Raw genomic sequence first — 17,921 nt, 5'->3', positions numbered from 1 at the left:
TCTTTCCCTACTTTTATATTTCTGTGTAACACTTAGCACCTTTAAAAAATATATCATTTAATTTATTGTCTTCCTCCTTCCACCAGGATTCAAGTTCTATGAGGGCACTTTTGCTCTTTTTTGTTCACTGCTGCCTCCCCGGTGCTTAGAATAGCGCCTGGGACATAATAGATGCTCAATAAATATTTAATTTATTGAATTAAGGAATTGTACTTATCGAATTAAGGAAACGTAGTCATCCAAATCAATAACTTTTTTTTTTTTTTTTGGTGAGCAGCGATTGGCCCTGAGCTAACATCTGTTGCCAATCTTCCTCTTTTTTTTTCTCCCCAAAGCCCCAGTACATAGTTCTATAACAAATAGCTTTTGTTTCTGTTTCACTAGACTCCTTTCACATTGCGATCATTCAGCACGTTGTCTATTTCAAAGTTGTCAGGTAATCGCTGTAATCTTAGAGAAGCCATTTTCTGTACTTCTGTAACCGTAGCTAACATTCATACATACAGACACAGTTCTTAGGTATGATTATATTTTAGAACTTGAGGTATTATTATTAGAGTTAATTTACAGATGAGGAAAGTAAGACCTGGAGAGGGGAATAATTTGCTCGAGATCGTCTGCGTGGGATAAGGCAGCGCTGGGTACAGAACCTGTGTTCTTAACTATAGTGCTCTGCCAGCTTGCTTTTAGCTCCTTTTCTGTTTTCTTTTGGTATTAACTTGTTTTGGTTAAGCTATCAGTACAAAGCTGTTAAGGATCAAAGTCAAAAACTGTCAAAGGCCAAGTGCTTTCTCCCCCTCCAGTCAAGGACTCGGCATTTTGCATTTGAACCCTGCAGGGCGGGAAACGGCAGGCAGGTGTCGGGAGGGGCGGGGAGGGGCCACCAGACCCCCGCCAGCCAATCAGAGCGGGCGGGAGCCTCCCCTCCCCCTCCGCCATCCACGCGCCAAAATTCCAAACGGGACCACGTCCGCTACCCGCCGTCTCCCTCCGCCGAGCTCCGCGAGCCGGAACTATGTAAGAAAAAGAAGTCAGCGTTCTCCCGCCCCTGTTCGCTCAGGTGCTCGACACTGGAGGTGCAGGTTCTCCTCAACTTCGGCCCGAAGTCCTTCCCTCTACAGATGGAAGGAAAGTTTCGAGCCTGCGAGTGTCGGGTGGCGGCGTGGGCGGGACATGCGGCGGAGGGATTCCGGGCGCGCGCGCTGCGGCCGCTGGCGCGGAGCTTGTGGCGCCAGAATTCGGAGCGCGGAAGAGCCTGAGCGGCTGCCGTCCCCAGCTCGGGCCCATCTCCCGCCGCGGACGGCCGGGCGAAGCGGCCAGAAGATGGTGGTCCTCCGCAGCAGCCTGGAGCTGCACAGCCACTCCGCCGCCTCAGCCACGGACTCCCTGGACCTGTCCAACGAGTTCCTCAGCCTGGAGCAGATCGGCCGGAGGCGGCTGCGCTCAGCGACCGCCGCTGGGCAGTCCGCCGTCACCGCGGCCGCCGCGGGCGTGAGTACCGGCCTGGGGCGGGCCCCTAGGGCCGGGCCTGGGGGACCCGTTGCCCGGGTGGGGCCTGGGGGGTGGGCGGCGCGGTTGGGGTGACAGTTGGGGGGAGGGGCTGGGAGGAACGGGATCGAGGACGAGGGAAAGCGCAGCTTCTTCCACCGGAGCCCCGAGGGGTGCGGGGCGGGTGAGGAGACGGGCTGCCTGGAAGAGGGCTGAGCCGTGCGTTCCTGCCGACTTGGACGCAGGGGGAAAGCGAAGCCCTCGGAGCCGGAGTGCAGTGGGAGGCCGGGCCTGGGGTTGGGGCTGCCCCGCCCCCCGCCTCCCTCCCCTCCCTCCGCCAGTCAGTCGCCCAGGCTCCCGCGCGAGGTCCCCATCAATCGAGTGTCACACGCTTTTACAGACTGTATGCGAGATGAATCTTTTCGGGGCCACGGGAATAGAGATTGTAATTCAGGTTCCCCGCCCTTCCTTTACGATCCGGAGAGGTTCGGGAATAAGAGCACAGTGCATAATACCAGGTTGCACAAGGTGAGGGATGGGGACCGACGTGAAGCCCCGTGTCAGCTCCACGAGGGTGGATAGTTAGGGTATCGGCGTTACAGAGGAAGAAGCGGACTCAAGAAGGTAGTCAGTCCGTGGTCGATCTGAAATCGGAGCCTGGATTCTCTGCCCCCAGAACCTTTCCCTTCCTGTTACATCCTGCTGCAGTTATAAACAGTGTCTGTAGGGGAAGTTTCCGAGGGGCTGGAACAGTCAAGTCCTCTCGAAAGAAGGGCTTCTCCGTCTAGGTCTGAAGTCCAGATGGGATTTGCGATTGGCCGAGTTAAGGCTGAGGGAGAGTCCCTCCACCTCCCCACCCCAGCTGCTGGGAGAGGCACGGATGGAGGGGGCAGTGTTAACAATGGGTTGGAGAAGTTGAGGAAGCAGCCCCGTTCAAGTGAAGGCAGCAGGAAGCAGTATAGTTGTGTTGGAGGGAGGCTGGGGATGGGGGTGGGAAAAATAGGACCAGAGAGGGAGGGTTAGGAACTGGGAAGTCAGAATGAGAGACCAGGGGGAGGGATGGCAGAGTGACAAAACATAGTGAAGGGAGGGATCCCTGTAGGAAATTTGCTGTCGGTATCTGTTGTAGATGCCCCATCCTAGTCGCTCCTCTACTGAAGGGAGTGAAAGAGTCTGTTCAGTCTCTGACATGGTGCTTCTGCATTGAAAAAACAAATTCCTGACTTGCAAGAGCTGTTTCTCAGTCACATGCACAAGTTGGTAGACATCTCGGGGGGCCAGACACTTCTGCACTGAACTCGGGTCACTTGACTTACTAGCTCATGTTCAGAAAAGCTAATTATTTCGGTGAATATTCGTTGACTGTTTATCATCTTCAGGAACGATGCTAGGTCCTGTGACTGTAATGATGTACTGAATACTGCTTAAGTAACCGGCACTTAAAACAACTGTTAGGTTTTTTTGTCTCAGCTTGCCAAGCATCAGCAGGTTTCTACATTTGTTAAAAGGGGTGATACCCACCACGTGGGTAGTGAGGATTAAATGTGTTCATGCGTGTAAGGAGATTACCTGAACGCTTGGCATGTAGTTAGAACTCAGTCATTGTCGGCTCTTAAGACCATGGTCAATTTTATTTAATGGCCTCTCCATCTTTCCATTTCTTCAGATCAGAAACCTTAGAGTCATCCTCGACTCCTCTCTCGTTTCATGTTAGCAAATTTTGTTCCCTTTACTTTCAAAATATATTCAGAATCTGACAAGTTCTTAGCTCCCCTCCATTGTTGCCATGCTGGTTCAAGCCATTATCTCTTGCCTGGATTATTAAAATAGATTCTTGACTGACCCCCCTGCCCCCCAGCAGTCAGTTCTCAATATAGCTTACAGAGTGATCTTTTTTAAAGTCAAAACAGTTGATTATTCCTCTGCTCAAAAATCCCTATCTAACAGTCAAAGTTTAAAAGTTTGGGAGCAGCCTTATGCCCTCCTAGCCCCTACCCTTTATAATGACATCCTCTTGCATTCTTTCTTTTGCAAAACCTAGTCTATTCGAGCCTCCCTGGCCCAGCTGCTTCTGAATACCAGGGCCTTTACACTGCTCTACCCTCTGTTGGGCATACTCTTCCCCTGGATATCAGCATGACCTGTTCCTTTACCTTTTGCATTTTTTTTAATTAAAAACAAAAAAACCTCAGAAAAGAAACTTGTTTTTTACGTCAATTATGCATTTCAGAAACTTAACTCCTTGATCACCCTGATTGATTGGGTATTTCCTGGTCTCCTCAGCCATGTATTTATTGACAGTGTTTAATAACGTGTTCCAAGAATTTTACAAGTATTAACTCAGTCCTCATAACATTATGAGGTAGATGTGGTTACCTTTGTTTTGCAGATGAGAGAACTGAGGCACAGAGACTTAAATAACTTGTTCAAATTCACCTTTATATAAGCCACAGAACTGCGAGTACTACCTAGGAGAACCTAGGAATCTGTCTCTTTCAAGTCTGCTAAAATTCCACCTTTTCATTGATGGTGACCCTAACCACCCTATTTAACATTACAAACCACTCTGATTGACATGCCCTTTTACTCTGCTTCATGTTCCTATAGCACTTACCACCTTCTAACATATTCTATAATTTCCTACTTTTTAGATATTTTTCTCTCTCCCTAAATCAGAATGTAACTCCATAGGAATCTGGATTTTGACCTTTTGTTCAGCAGTGTATTCGCAGAACCTCAAACAGAACCTAGAGTATAATAGGTGCATAAGAAATATTTCTTATTGGTTGTCATTGCTCTAAAGGACCTTGGTCTAGCGGAGGAGACCTAACAGCAACGTACAGAGACTGTTTGCCATAAGTGTTGTGTCAGTGGTGTGTAGTGGTTGAGCAATTAACACTCCGCTGGATGTTGTACGGTGGAAAGAGTTTTTTTCCTAGGCCAGGCTTTCCAGTAGAGATTATACCTTTTTGAGACATAGTACTCCTCTCTTCTGTAAAGCCTCTAGACCAAATTATGGTCAGAGTGTTCCTTGGTGAACATGGGATTGGATCAAAAGAAATGGATAATCTTGAGGGGTAATGTATGTATTAGTGCTGACAAAGCCCACCAATACTAAAAATGAAACGTACGTTTGTGATTGGAATATTTTCTCATTTACGGACTTTATACATTCATTTGATTTAATTATAGCTTGTTTTTTACATCAGTTATGCATTTCAGAAACTTAACTCCTTGATCACCCTGATTGATTGGGTCTTTCCTAGTCTCCTCAGCCATGTATTTATTGACAGAGCATTTCTTAGGGTAGGTTACTTTTACAGATGGTTGAATTTATTCATGTTAGTTCGTTAACTTGAATTTTTCTTCATCTAATCTCAGAGGCTGACCTTATCTTCGAATTCTGAAGGTACCTACGGTCCTATCTATTTATTACCCACATTCTACTTTTACACTTTGAATATAGTCTCACTCAGCTGAGCTTAAGGCTGTGTTAGTTTTTTTTTTCCCTTTACTTTTATGGGTTCCCTGAATTTTTGTTTGTTTTTAATTTGTTTTTTTGCTTTTTAAACTTTTATTTTCATCCTACCATCCTTATGAGTTTGGATGCCCCTTCTGTGGTTTCTTTTTTCCTCTGAATCAGATTAGCCATTGTCTATTTCTGTGCTTTCACAGGTCTGAGGCTCTTTGATTCATTAAATTTAGAGTTGTTTCTCATGCTGAAGAGTCACTTAAGGATAGATAGTAGGGGGGGGGTTTTGGGTGATGATTGTGCATTACTTTTGGGTTGTGTTTACATACATTTTTATTCTTCCGTATGTTGTTAGGTAAAATAAAACATGGTGTAGTATGTAGAAGGTACTATTTTGGGGGTTTTTTTAGTTGTATGTTTATTTAAAAGTCTGGAAAGATGTTCCAGACTCAACACTGACGTGTATGACATATGTGAGATTTTTAAAAACTTGAAGCATAACACAACACAGAAAAATGAAAAGTATACAGCTCAATGTATCACAAAGAATGGATAGGGAGATTTTGACATGTGGCAATAAATCTTGCTCCCTGGAGTTAGGTGACGTGGCTGCTCTGCATTTGAGAGAGTGTGCTTGGTTTTGTGTAATAATAGGTAGTCCATTTTTGTCAGTTTGTGTTAGACTGGCCCTTGATTTTAGGCTTAGAAGTTGCAACTTTTAGAACAGAGATCTGATGAGTTAGTGTTTAGGATGGATTATAGTCAACAAATCTGGAGTTTGGAAGACCAGTTAAAAGATTATAATGTTAATAGCTACCATTTATATAGCACTTGGTATGTGCCAGGCAAAGTACACACATGCACATACACACATGCATTTGCCCTATAAAGTAACTATTATTATTATATTCATTACAGATACGGAAACTAAGGCACAGAGAACTTATGTAATTTGGACAAGGTTACCCAGCTGTAAGTGACATGGCAAGAATCAATCCTAGGTAGTCTATCTTTAAGAGTTTGGGCTCTTAATAAGTACACTGTTATCACAATAGACCAAAGCAGAGAAAACTAGAGCATAAATATACTAGGAGGAATGGAGAGAAAAATACCAAATAATACTGCAAGGAGTTTGAGAGTTGTTCAGATACAGGGAGGGAAGGTGGTGTTGTTTCCAGCTAAATTGGTGAGCAACAGAACATTGAGAATGTGATGCCAGAGTTTGGTGAGAGGTTAGGACTATATGTCTTTAGGAGTCATCTTTGTAGAGGTGATAGTTGAATCCTTGAAGGTGAATAAAAAACATAGCAAAACAAAAATATTTAAGAAGGTCTGGAGCCATGGCTGTATTTTAAGGGTGAGAAGAGGATGAATTATGTAAAAAAGAATGTCATGTAAACCAGAGTCAAGGCATTTAAAGAAGGGAGTGATCAACTCCGTAGAAGTCAATGAGGTAGAGCAGAGGCCGTTGGCTTTAGCTATTGGGAGATAGCTTTAGATCTACTGAAAGAGCGGTAGAGGTAAAAATCAAATTGCTGGAGCTTGTGGAAGACATCAGTGGTGAGGAATTAAAGATGAAGCTGAGGAAGGATGTCACAACTGGATATACTAACATGTTTACCATTGTGCATTAAAATTTACTGCTGTTCAAGCTTTCAAGGAGGCCTAAGTCTGGATGAATACATTTCATAGCATTATTATAACTGTGATTTAAAAAATCCTGTTTAAACGTCATTTGTTGAATTGATATTTGAATTGACTCAACCAGCTGACCCCCTCCATGCATATTTTTTGTTATGAATTTAAAGCTTTAATAAGCTTGTTTTTTTGTGGGAAAACAGCATATTAGAATATTTCTCTTATGCAATTGTGTCTACTTTGGGGAAAAAACTTTTGTTATTCTATTGTTGCATGCTCCCTGTACTAACTTACTGATTCTGCAAGATTATAACATACTTAAAAATCTAACGTATATTTTTTCCTCTTTTAAAACTTCACTTTTAAAAAACTATCAGTGCTCTCAATATTTAAGTAGATTTTAGCTAAAGAATAAATGAGAACACTACATCTACAGGTTTAGTTTTCAGATTAAGTATCTTTTCTCTTTGTTTTTTACTTCTTAGGAAATTTTTTTCTAGTAATACATATTGGAAAAATGTAAAAAAAAGAAAATGGAAGTCCCCATTTCTATCATCCAGTGTTAATTAACTGTTAACAGTTGGCATTTAACTTACCTCTAGAAAATTATTTTGATTAGCTATATATTAAACTGTGACTGATCTAGTAACGGTGCTGGTTTCCTTAGATAATTATATGTACACAAAATAATTCATCTAGAGGCATTTATAACACACAGAAATTGCAGATAACCTAAACGTAATACATTAAACAGGTTGTTAAATAGATTCATGTAATGATTGAAATACTATTCATTTAAAAAAAATTTTAGAACGATATTTAATGACATGGGAAAGTGTATTACTAAGAAAAAGTTACAAAATATAATAGTATTATGTATTATCCCAATTTAAAAATAGTACGAATATGTTTGCATGGGAAAAGAATGGTTTATGCACCAAAAGGTTATCTGGTTGTCTGTGGGTAGCTGGAATTAAGGGTGACAGTTTCATCTTTGTGCGTTACATTTTTTTCAATTATATTGGATGTGTATTGCTTTTATTTTTATATTGCTTTTATGTAAACTTTTTTGAAAGTTAATGATATTTTAAAATTCCCCAGTGTGTATTTCTATATAGCTGATTCCCCAAAAACCTGTTTTGTTTTTCTCTCCACTCTGTTAAGGAGAGTCTTTCTTAATGCCTAATGCTTATTTAGGAAGGATGAACTAAGCCGCTCACCATGCACATCAAAGATTCACTCATACCATTTATAAGATTAAATCTTCCAGGTTTCTCAGGGAATCTTTTCTTCTCAGTATTTAGCACCCCCTTCCTTCTCTTTTCTATGGAAACAAACCTTTTATTATTATCCCCGGGAATATAGTGACATTTACTTTTCCTTTTTTATTGTAATAAAATATAGATAACATAAAATTTACCATTTTAACCCTTTCTAAGTTTACAGTTCTGTAGTATTAAGTAAGTGCATTCACATTGTTCTGCAACCATCACCACCCTTCATATCCAGAGTTTTCATCTTCCAAAACTGAAACTCTGTGCCCAATAAACGCCAGCTCCTCGTTCTTCCTCCTCCCAGGCCCTGGCAACCACTGTTCTACTTTCTGTCTCTGAATGTTGCTACCCTAGGAGGCTCATTTAAGAGGAAACATACAATATTTGTCCTTTTGTAACTGACTTATTTCACTTAGCATAATATCTTCAAGGTTCATCCATGTTGTATCAGTATGTTAAAATTTCCTTTCTTTTTAAGGCTTAATAATATTTTGTTGTATGTACATTTTTTTTAATCCCTTCATCTGTCAGTGAACACTTGGATTGCTTCCACTTTTTGACTGTTGTGAATAATGCTGCTTTGAACATGAGTGTACAAATACCTGTTCAGGTCCTGCTTTCACTTCTTTTGAGTGTATACCCAGAAGTAGGATTGCTGGGTCATATGGTAATTCTGTGTTTAATTTTTTGAGGAATTGCCATATCGTGTTCCACAGTGGCCGTACCATTTTACATCCCACCAGCAGTGCTCACAGGTTCCACTTGCTTCACATCCTTGCCAACACTTACTTTCTTTTTTAGATAATAGCCATCCCAAGGAGTATGAGATGGCATCTCATTGTGGTTAGATTTGTATTTCCCTATGACTAGTTATGTTCAACATCTTTTCATGTGTTTACTGGCCACTTGTATATATTCTCTGGAGAAATGTCTGTTCAAGTCCTTTGCCCATTTTTAATTTTTTTTTGTTATAACATAGGAGTTCTTTATATTGTGAATATCAGTCCTTCGTCAGATATATGATTTGCAAATTTTTCACCTATTCTATGGATTTCTGTTTCACTCTGTTGATAGTGTCCTTTGCACAAAGTTTTTAATTTTGATCAAGTCTAACTTATCTATTTTTTTCTTTTGTTGTCTATGCTTTTGATGTCATAGCTAAGAAGTCATTGCCAAATCCAATGTCATGAAAGTTTTCCCCTATGTTTTCTTCTAAGAGTTCCTAAGGGTTTTTGTTTTTGTTTTTGAGGAAGATTAGCCCTGAGCTAACATCTGCCGTCAATCCTCCTCTTTTTGCTGAGGAAGACTGGCCCTGAGCTAACATCCATGCCCATCTTCCTCTACTTTATATGTGGGACGCCTGCCAAAGCATGGCTTGACAAGCAGTGTGTAGGTCCGCACCCGGGATCTGAACCAGCAAATTACGGGGCACCAAAGCAGAATGTGCGAACTTCAGCGCTGTGCCACTAGGCTGGCCCCCCACTAAGGGCTTTTTGTTTGTTTGTTTGAAGATTTTATTTTTCCTTTTTCTCCCCAAAGCCCCCCGGTACATAGTTTTATAGTTTTAGTTGTGGGTCCTTCTAATTGTGGCATGTGGGACGCCACCTCAACATGGCTTGATGAGCAGTGCCATGTCCTCGCCCAGGAGCCGAACGGGGGAAACCCTGGGCCGCCGAGTGGAGTGTGCAAACTTAACCGCTTGGCCATGAGGCTGGCCCCTGTTTGTTTTTTTTGAGGAAGATTAGCCCTGAGCTACCATCTGCCACCAATCCTCCTTTTCTTTTGCTGAGGAAGATTGTCCGTGAGCTACCATCCATGCCCATCTTCCTCTACTTTATATGTGGGACGCCTGCCACAGCTTAGTTTGATAAGAGGTGCGTAGGTACACACCTGGGATCTGAATCAGTGAACCCTGGGTTGCTGAAACAGAGCATGCGCACTTAACAGCTGCACCACAGGCCAGCCCCCCTAAGGTGTTTTTTTTTTTTTTTTAATTCTGTATTCTATACATTTCTAAGCTGCCATCTAAAATCTCCCCACCCCCACTGGTTTAAATAGTTACAATGGAGATCTATTTGTCATCTTTTAATGTTGATGTTAAAAAATAAAACTATTACATCAGACTTCTACAGGTCCACTGGTCTAAAAACCATAGTTATTTGATACCTGTCTTGGAACAGTAAAAAATAATACATGAACAAGCGCTTTTAGTGGTCAGAAATTTTACCTTCATCGTTTTTTTCCCCTTTTAATTTGCATTTCCAATTCATTTAATGTACAGCATTTTATCTTGATACATTTGTATGCTTGAAAGTCATTTATTAATTATCATTTCATACTTGTAAAACAAAATTTGACTTTTTTTCCATTTTTCTGTTATTGTAAGGCTCCAAGGAATAAAATTTTTATGTATTGAATTATCACAGTTATTAATATTCAATTGATCAAAACAGCGAAAGCATTACCTATTTTGATTCAAAATGATTAAACGTAGAAAGTAAGATTTCATTAGGATTTCATGTGGTTGAGTTCCCCTCCTCACTCAGTTAGTTCATGGATCTGTGGGTGAGTCTTACTTATTGCTGAAAACGTTTGGCATCAGTTCCATTGTTTTTATAAATGTAAGCACTGAGAACATTGTTCATATAAATAAGTAGATAGTAATGAAGGGAGTTTTGTTTAGCAGTGCCTCGCAATTTTTCTGGCTTTTATGCTGAAAATCACTTGCCAAAAATTATTTTTAATGGTCTTTTAGCTTGATTAGGTCTCCTTTCAATTTTCTTGAAAGCAAATAATTGGAAACCATCTAACAAAGGAAAGGATTTGTTGCCTATTTTGGTCAGTCTTTTTTTTTTGTGAGGAAGATTGTTGCTGAGCTAACACCTGAGCCCAGTCTTCCACTGTTTTGTATGTGGGGGATGCTGCCACAGCATGGCTTGATGAGCGGTGTGTAGGTCCACATCCAGGAGCCCCACTCACAAACCCCAGGCCACTGAAGTGGAGAACACAAACTTAACCACTACCCCATTGGGCCCGGTGCCAATTTCTTAACACCTACACTAGTGTTTTTCTTTCTTTGGTTTTAGGAAGTGTTTAATGCCTTGAGGCAGTCCACGATAGTAAGATCCAGAATGAGTGAGAGATATGACTTTGTTTTGTAAAATGAGAGAAAGGTAAATGAAAGAGGATGCCTTGTGTTAAGGTGCCTTCACAGGCAGATGAGTTTTAAGGAAAAGTACATATGAAAGTTGAGAATCTGGAAATAGATTCCCTTAATATTTGCCTTGGAAAGTCTTATGTTACACTACACTGATCTAAGATGTAGATGGTTGTTTTAAAGATAATATACCTGCCGGGGCTGGCCCCGTGGCCGAGTGGTTAAGTTCGCGCGCTCCGCTGCAGGCGACCCAGTGTTTCGTTGGTTCGAATCCTGGGCTCAGACACGGCACTGCTCATCAAACCACGCTGAGGCAGCGTCCCACATGCCACAACTAGAAGGACCCACAACGAAGAATATGCAACTATGTACCGGGGGGCTTTGGGGAGAAAAAGGAAAAAAATAAAATCTTTAAAAAAATAAATAAATAAATAAAAAAGTAATATACCTACCTAAAAGTGTTGATATTTTTTTCAAACATCCTTAAATGTAGGTACACTGATAAAAGTGGTAACAAATCATACACGTCACTTAATATTTTATGAAGTACTTGTTTAATTCTTACACAGATGCTTGTATAAATATCCTTATTTTACTTGTGAACCAATCAAATATTCTGCCCAAAACTAATGACAGAATGTCCTGATAAAACAATGAAATGACCGAATAAAGCCAGCCTAAGGTGGGGGGCACTGTTTCTAAAACACTGCCTGTTTTTCTAAAATTGTCAATCTTCAGAGTAGGAATGCATGAATTAGAGTTGATAGGTACTATTGCCTTCTCTTCTAGTGTAAAAGTATTCTTTATATGATTTCAGAGAGATGTGTATGAACTTTTGAATACTTTATGACAGAACCTCTGTAGCTCATAAAGCAGCCCACTGACTTAGAGAACCTCTGGTCTATTGAGCAAAAATAAAGTTACATGGAGTTTCTGTGGTTTTACAACAGATTAACTTACCTAAAGCCAGTCTCTGAATTCAGTTGTTTCATTATCTGGGTGAAATAGATAGTAATAACTCCTTTTTGTCATCCAAGCCAAAATTACAATTCTGATGGTCCAGTTATTTTAAGGTTGCTGCCAGTGGTTGCATGGCAGACAACGAATGGTGTGTGTATCTTTCTAATTTCTGTAGCCTTAAAATAAAGGTGTACTTACTGTTATGGACTATTACAACTTTTTATCACTAGTGGAAAACTAAACTCTCTAGACAACTTATTATGAAATAGAACTATTCATAATAGTTCATAAATAAATATATTAGCCATTTCATAGACGTTGCTAATATTTATCATAAAATGATTGTTTATTCTAAATATTAACTTTCGTAGCTCCCTAGAGAGATGCAAAATGATTCTGCACAAATAGCAGTTGTTACAAATTTATAATCAGAGAAAACTCCTAGGAGGAGTTTAACTTGGGAATTTTGACTAAAGAAAAACTTAGATGGCTTTCTTAATTTTTCTTAAAGGATGGGTCTTCAGTTAAGGAAGTTGAAACCTACCACCGGACACGTGCTTTAAGATCTTTGAGAAAAAATGCACAGAATTCTTCAGGTTCTAGTTTTGAAAAGAATATGGAAATAACGGAGAAACATGCTAATGGCAGGCATTTTACAAGGTAATACAAGATGGTTGAATGCTAATTTAAAATAGTTTTAAAGTAATAATTTAGAATTTGCATTTGATTTTTAAGTGTATTCTTGGCCAGTCATCAAGATTTCAGGGTTGTAAAATGTTGTTTATTTAAGTGAAATTACCACAAATGAATATTATTGAATTAAAAATGTAATATGTACACAGTCGGATTTGTTTTTATTGTCCAAAGATGATGTTTTTGATGTGCGTGAATGCAGCTAACAACGTTGGTTGATACGGGATCAGGTCTCTTAAGTACTTGAGTATCTAAAGAGACTGTGACTGTAACTTTCTTATGATATGTGGTTCTGTTTCGTAGTCTGTCTAGAGCTTTTATTCAAAATAGTAGTTATATTTCTGATTGCTTGCTACCAAGTTTTTCATCAGTTCTGAGTCTCTCTTGAATTTCTCTGTGTTGGTGTGCTTATAAAGCAGTCTTCACGTAGAGGCAGAATGTGGGGTTTTTTTGACATGTCTAATGAGACTAGATGTTTTATACATATTTAAACTTTGTTTCCCAAGAAGCATGAGGTAGGTAGCATGAATTCCATTTGAATACTCCAGGAGTTAGTTTCAGTGAATTAAGTAGGTAGTTCATGCAAGTTGGGTTTGTTTGGTTCAGGACAGATTTAAATCTAAGTTTAATTAGCTCAAAACCTTCACTTTTTCCCCCACTTTGGTGGTCCTAACATAAATGGGAGGAAGTGCCAATTAGAATAAAATTTGTTTGATGAAATAATTGTTTTTACATTAATTCTTTTCATAAATTGCTCATGACTTAGAAGACTAGAACTCTCCTACTTTTTTTTATATGTTTACCAGATTTTTTTTTAATTTTGAGATTGGTACCTGAGCTAACATCTGTTACCAATCTTCTTCTTCTTTTTTTTTTCCCCCTTGGTTGTCTTCTCCTCACCAAAGCCTGCCAGTACGTAGCTGTATATTCTAGTTGTAGGTCCTTCTGGTTGTGCTATGTGGGATGCCGCCTCAGCATGGCCTGGTGAATGGTGCCATGTCCACACCCACGAACCAAACCAGCAAAACCCTGGGCCACCGAAGCAGAGCACGCAAACTTAAGCACTCGGCTAGAAGGCCAGACCTGAGAACTCTCGTACTCTTAAACAGAATTTAGATTTTGATTTTGATTTTGTGTAGCAGGCTTTCCAGATAAGTGAGGTTATGCCCTTTTAAGTTTTGCATTAGTGTTTCTTTTTCAGTTACTTGGTCTTTTATTATATATTTTTAAATTTGCATCTTATTTCGTCCATTATTTATGGAGTGTTTACTGTTGTATTTCAGGGAATCCAAGATAACAGCAGTTGAAACGTACAAAATTATTTTATAAGATGGTAAAAAAGAAAAAGTAGTGAAAGTTAAACTACAACATGCCATCTCTTATAAGACATCCCAATTTCAGAGACATTAAAATGGGAGAAATGTACAACTTTTAGAATCAGTGAAATACAATTTAAGCTACCCCAGTATTTCTGAAACTTGAAGTCTTCTTGGGGTGGGGGGGGAGTGGGCCATGAATTCTCTGTGAGAATTTTGAAGTTTGTTTTATGATCTGAAGAAAAAAATAAATATTTTGGGTCATCTAAATTGCTACCCTACAGAGAACAGCCATAAAATTCCAGGCCCTACATTTGTTTTTACAACTAAATTGGCACCAAGTAATACTGCTTTAGTTATCTCAGGTTTGTGAGATAACAAAATCTGACCATAATACATAAATGACATGTCTGTTCTAAGAGAAAGCCACGTGATGTGATGTCATGACAAGCTGTTCAAATGAAGGTTTAGAGCACTTCAGATAAAGAGAAGTATGAATTGAATCATCACAATACGCAACAAACAGGATACATAACATACCAAACTCAAGAGAAATTGATAGCAGTCAGTACCACATTCACGCAGCAAATGGCTGTTTTGTTTCAGCAAAACCTCATGTTGTATTAATATTTTTGTTGGTGGTTGGTTTTATTGTATAAAACATAAATGAATTTATATCTAGTTTGGCTTATAGATAGACATAAAAGAATTAATGTTGGAAGTCCTGTAAGTTTTTACCTTTAGAAGGATGTGTACATTATTTCAAGTTTGTGAAACATTGTGCTGGGCTTTATGCTTGAAAAGTATTAAAGAAGTGTATTAAAATAAGTGCTTTTTAATCTGGATTTAAAGATGAGTGACTTGATATTTTTTAATTAGATTCCTTCTAAAATATATTCAATTCCTACCTTTTCAATTAATTATTTTTAAATAACTTTATTGAGATATAATTCACATATCATAAAATTCATAATTTTAAAGTGTAATTCAGTGGTCTTAGAATATTCACAATATTGTGCAACCATCACTACTATCTAATTTGAGAACATTTTCGTCACTCCAAAAAGAAACTGTTTTTTCTTTCATTTGGTACAATATTTTGAAGGTTCGTCTGTATTAGAATATCTTGCCAGCACTTCATTCTTTTTATTTTATTTCCAAATAAGATTCCATTGTGTGAATATATCACATTTTGTTCATCCACTTATTAGTTCATGGACATTTGGATTGTTTCTACCTTTTGGCTATTATAAATAATGCTATGAACATTGGTGTGCAAATTTTTGTGTGGACGTATGATTTTGATTTTTTTGGGTCTATGCCTAGGAGTAGAATTGCTAGGTCAAATAGTAACTCTGTTTTAATGTTGAGGAAGTGCCAAACTTTGGTTCAAAGCAGCTGTACCCTTTTACATTCCCACCAGCAATGTGTGAGGGTTCCAGTTTCTCCACAGCCTCGCCTACACTTGTCATAGTCTCTCTTTTTGGTTTTAGCCATTTTAATTGGTGTGAAGTATTGCATTGTGGTTCTGATTTGCATTTCCGTGATGGTTAATAATGTTAAGTATCTTTTCATGTGCTTATTGGCCATTTGTATGTCTTCTGTGGAGAAGAATTCCTATCTTAAAAAAAAATCTCTGTATTCAGATCATTATTACAGGGACTATTTATTATTTTATATAATGATAACATCAGGATCTGTTTGTATAAGAATTATGTAAAGTGGCCTTTAATATTTTTGAATTCTGCTTTGTGTAGTTTTCCTGTTTCTTATTAGGGTGACCCTTTTTGCTGTCGCCAGTTTGCCTGACTGAAGTAATCTCTTTACTTCCTTCCTTCCTGTGTTTTCCCCCCACTTTGTTTTCAAGCTATTTGGGGCTCAAAAACAAGGGGACCAAGACTGTTAAACAGAAAGATTTGAGTAACTATGCCTTGAGGGCAAAATCTGTATTTCTTTGGTGCTAGGGTTCTTAACTAGAGTCCAGTAATCATGGTTTTCAGGGGGCACATGAAACTTCCAAAATAATGTTTAAACTTGTATGTGTATATGCAGTTTTCTAGGGAGAAGAGATCGATAGCTTTCATCAGATTTGCAGGTGTTAACAGAAGTCCAGCCACCTGTTTTTGTAAATGGAATACAGCCATGCCCATTCATTCTGTCTGTGACTGCTTTTCCACTTCAGTGTTAGAGTTGTGTGTGTAGTTGTAACACAGACTTTATGGCTCACAAGCCTAAAATATTTACTATCCACTTAAGAAAAAGTTTATCAACCCTTGCAAAGGGAAAAGGTGCCCCCACTTCCCCTACAGGCAAAAAAAAAAGAAAAACACTGCTTTAGTCATTGTGTCCCTACCATCTTAACAGAGGCCTGGTTTATAAAAGTGTGGACATACATGGTATATAGGCAGAGGCTCCTTTATGAGAAAAGTCTATGAGCCTGTGAACAAACTAGGCCTTCACCTGTAGATGGATTGCTCCAAGGGTTTTGATTTTGTTCTTGGTTCTTATCTGTGTTCCAAGAAAGGGAAGGAATTAGTGATGACTTACATTGTTATGAGGATGCATGAGTTAACTCTTCTGGATAAGATGGTTTCTTTTTATTTTAAAGTATCACATTTGAAATTTCACATGTAAAACCAGCCCAGTTGCAAATAGCCTGATACATGGGTTGCTTAATAGGTATAGCCTATCCAAGTATGGAAAATTAAATCCTTAAAAATAAGTTAATAAGACATAACTATTTTGTTTGCTCAGTGGAATTTTGGAAAAAGGTAAGGGTAGGGTACCTTTTTTTAAACCTTTCCGATTCAGTAGATTCTGTCTGCCAGTTTGTAGGTAGGACATCTGATTCATAAATGGGATTGTTTCTACGTGTACATGTTAATGCATGTCGTGTAAAGACTGTGGCCAGCAAATGTTCTTAGAAGGAAATTAACATGTCACTAAGGGACATTAGTTTTGTTTATAGTTATAAATTCCTCAATGATGTGGGACCATTATATCCCTATGGCATAAAACACATTGACTTGTTTTTGCTCAATGCTTAGTTCAATTATACCTAAACACTTAGGCTAAGGATTTCGTTTCCTGTTTAGGTAAGATACTTTCATTTGATTAATTCTGTTTAGGTTCTCAGACTGTTTAACTGTAACTTATATTATACAAGCAGAGATATTCTGAAGCTGTTTTTTAGGTTTTTAGGTAGCTACGAGTATTTACTCTCCAAACTGATTTAACTTTTTGTCATAGTTTGGAGTATTAGGAAATGTAGGATTTAAAATTATTTTGAATTATGTAATGTATTTTTCTCATATAGGCAGTTGGCCAGACAGCAGGCTGATAAAAAAAAAGAAGAGTGCAAAGAAGGTAAGTAATGTTAAAGGCCTTCCACATTTTAAAAACATGTAATTAATATTTTGTTTATAGGTGTATTGAGGTACATACAAGAAACTGTCCATATTTAAAGTGTACACATTTTTTGGTTTTGACATAAGTATATGCCATGAAGTCATCACCACAATAAGATAGTAAAGATAACCATCACCTCCCAGAATTTCCTCAGGCCCCTTTATAATGCCTCCTGGCTCCTTTTGCTTCTCTCCGTGGCCTCTACCCACTAAGATTCCTGAGCAACCACTGATCTCCTTTCTGTCACTATAGATTAGTTTCCGTTTTTCTGGAGTTTTCTATAAATCAAATTATACAGCATGCATTCTTTTTTGTCTGGCTTTTATTCAGCATAAATTACCTTGAGTATCATCCATGTTGTTGCTTTTTGTTACTGAGTAGTATTCCACTAAATGCATATACCACAATTTGTTTTGGTTTTTTTACAGCTTTATTGAAATATAATTGAAAGTTTAAGGTGTACAACAAATATTAATTTAATACACTTATATATTGCAAAATGATTACTACCATAG

The 17,921-nt window shown here is 38.8% G+C and overlaps 1 protein-coding gene across 3 annotated transcripts in view; it reads left to right on the top strand.

Annotated features, from left to right (window-relative positions):
• Positions 1 to 940: 940 nt before the first annotated feature.
• ATAD2 (ATPase family AAA domain containing 2) overlaps positions 941 to 17,921 on the top strand; it is a 66,833-nt gene continuing 49,852 nt past the window's right edge. The window contains exons 1-3 of one of the 3 annotated variants that reach the window (XM_070631983.1): positions 941 to 1,491; positions 12,501 to 12,649; positions 17,315 to 17,364. In XM_070631983.1, coding sequence (XP_070488084.1) covers positions 1,174 to 1,491; positions 12,501 to 12,649; positions 17,315 to 17,364 — 517 coding nt within the window. In that variant the 5' untranslated portion in view covers positions 941 to 1,173. Of the gene's footprint in view, positions 1,492 to 1,582; positions 2,017 to 12,500; positions 12,650 to 17,314; positions 17,365 to 17,921 lie in introns of those variants that run through there. The other 2 variants (XM_070631984.1, XM_070631985.1) reach the window with 2 other exon arrangements.

Source organism: Equus przewalskii, chromosome 8, assembly GCF_037783145.1.
Source record: "Equus przewalskii isolate Varuska chromosome 8, EquPr2, whole genome shotgun sequence".
In the NCBI taxonomy this organism is placed as follows: Eukaryota; Metazoa; Chordata; class Mammalia; order Perissodactyla; family Equidae; genus Equus; species Equus przewalskii.
The sequence above is the reverse complement of the archived record's forward strand: the minus strand, read 5'-3'. Positions and strand labels throughout refer to the sequence as shown.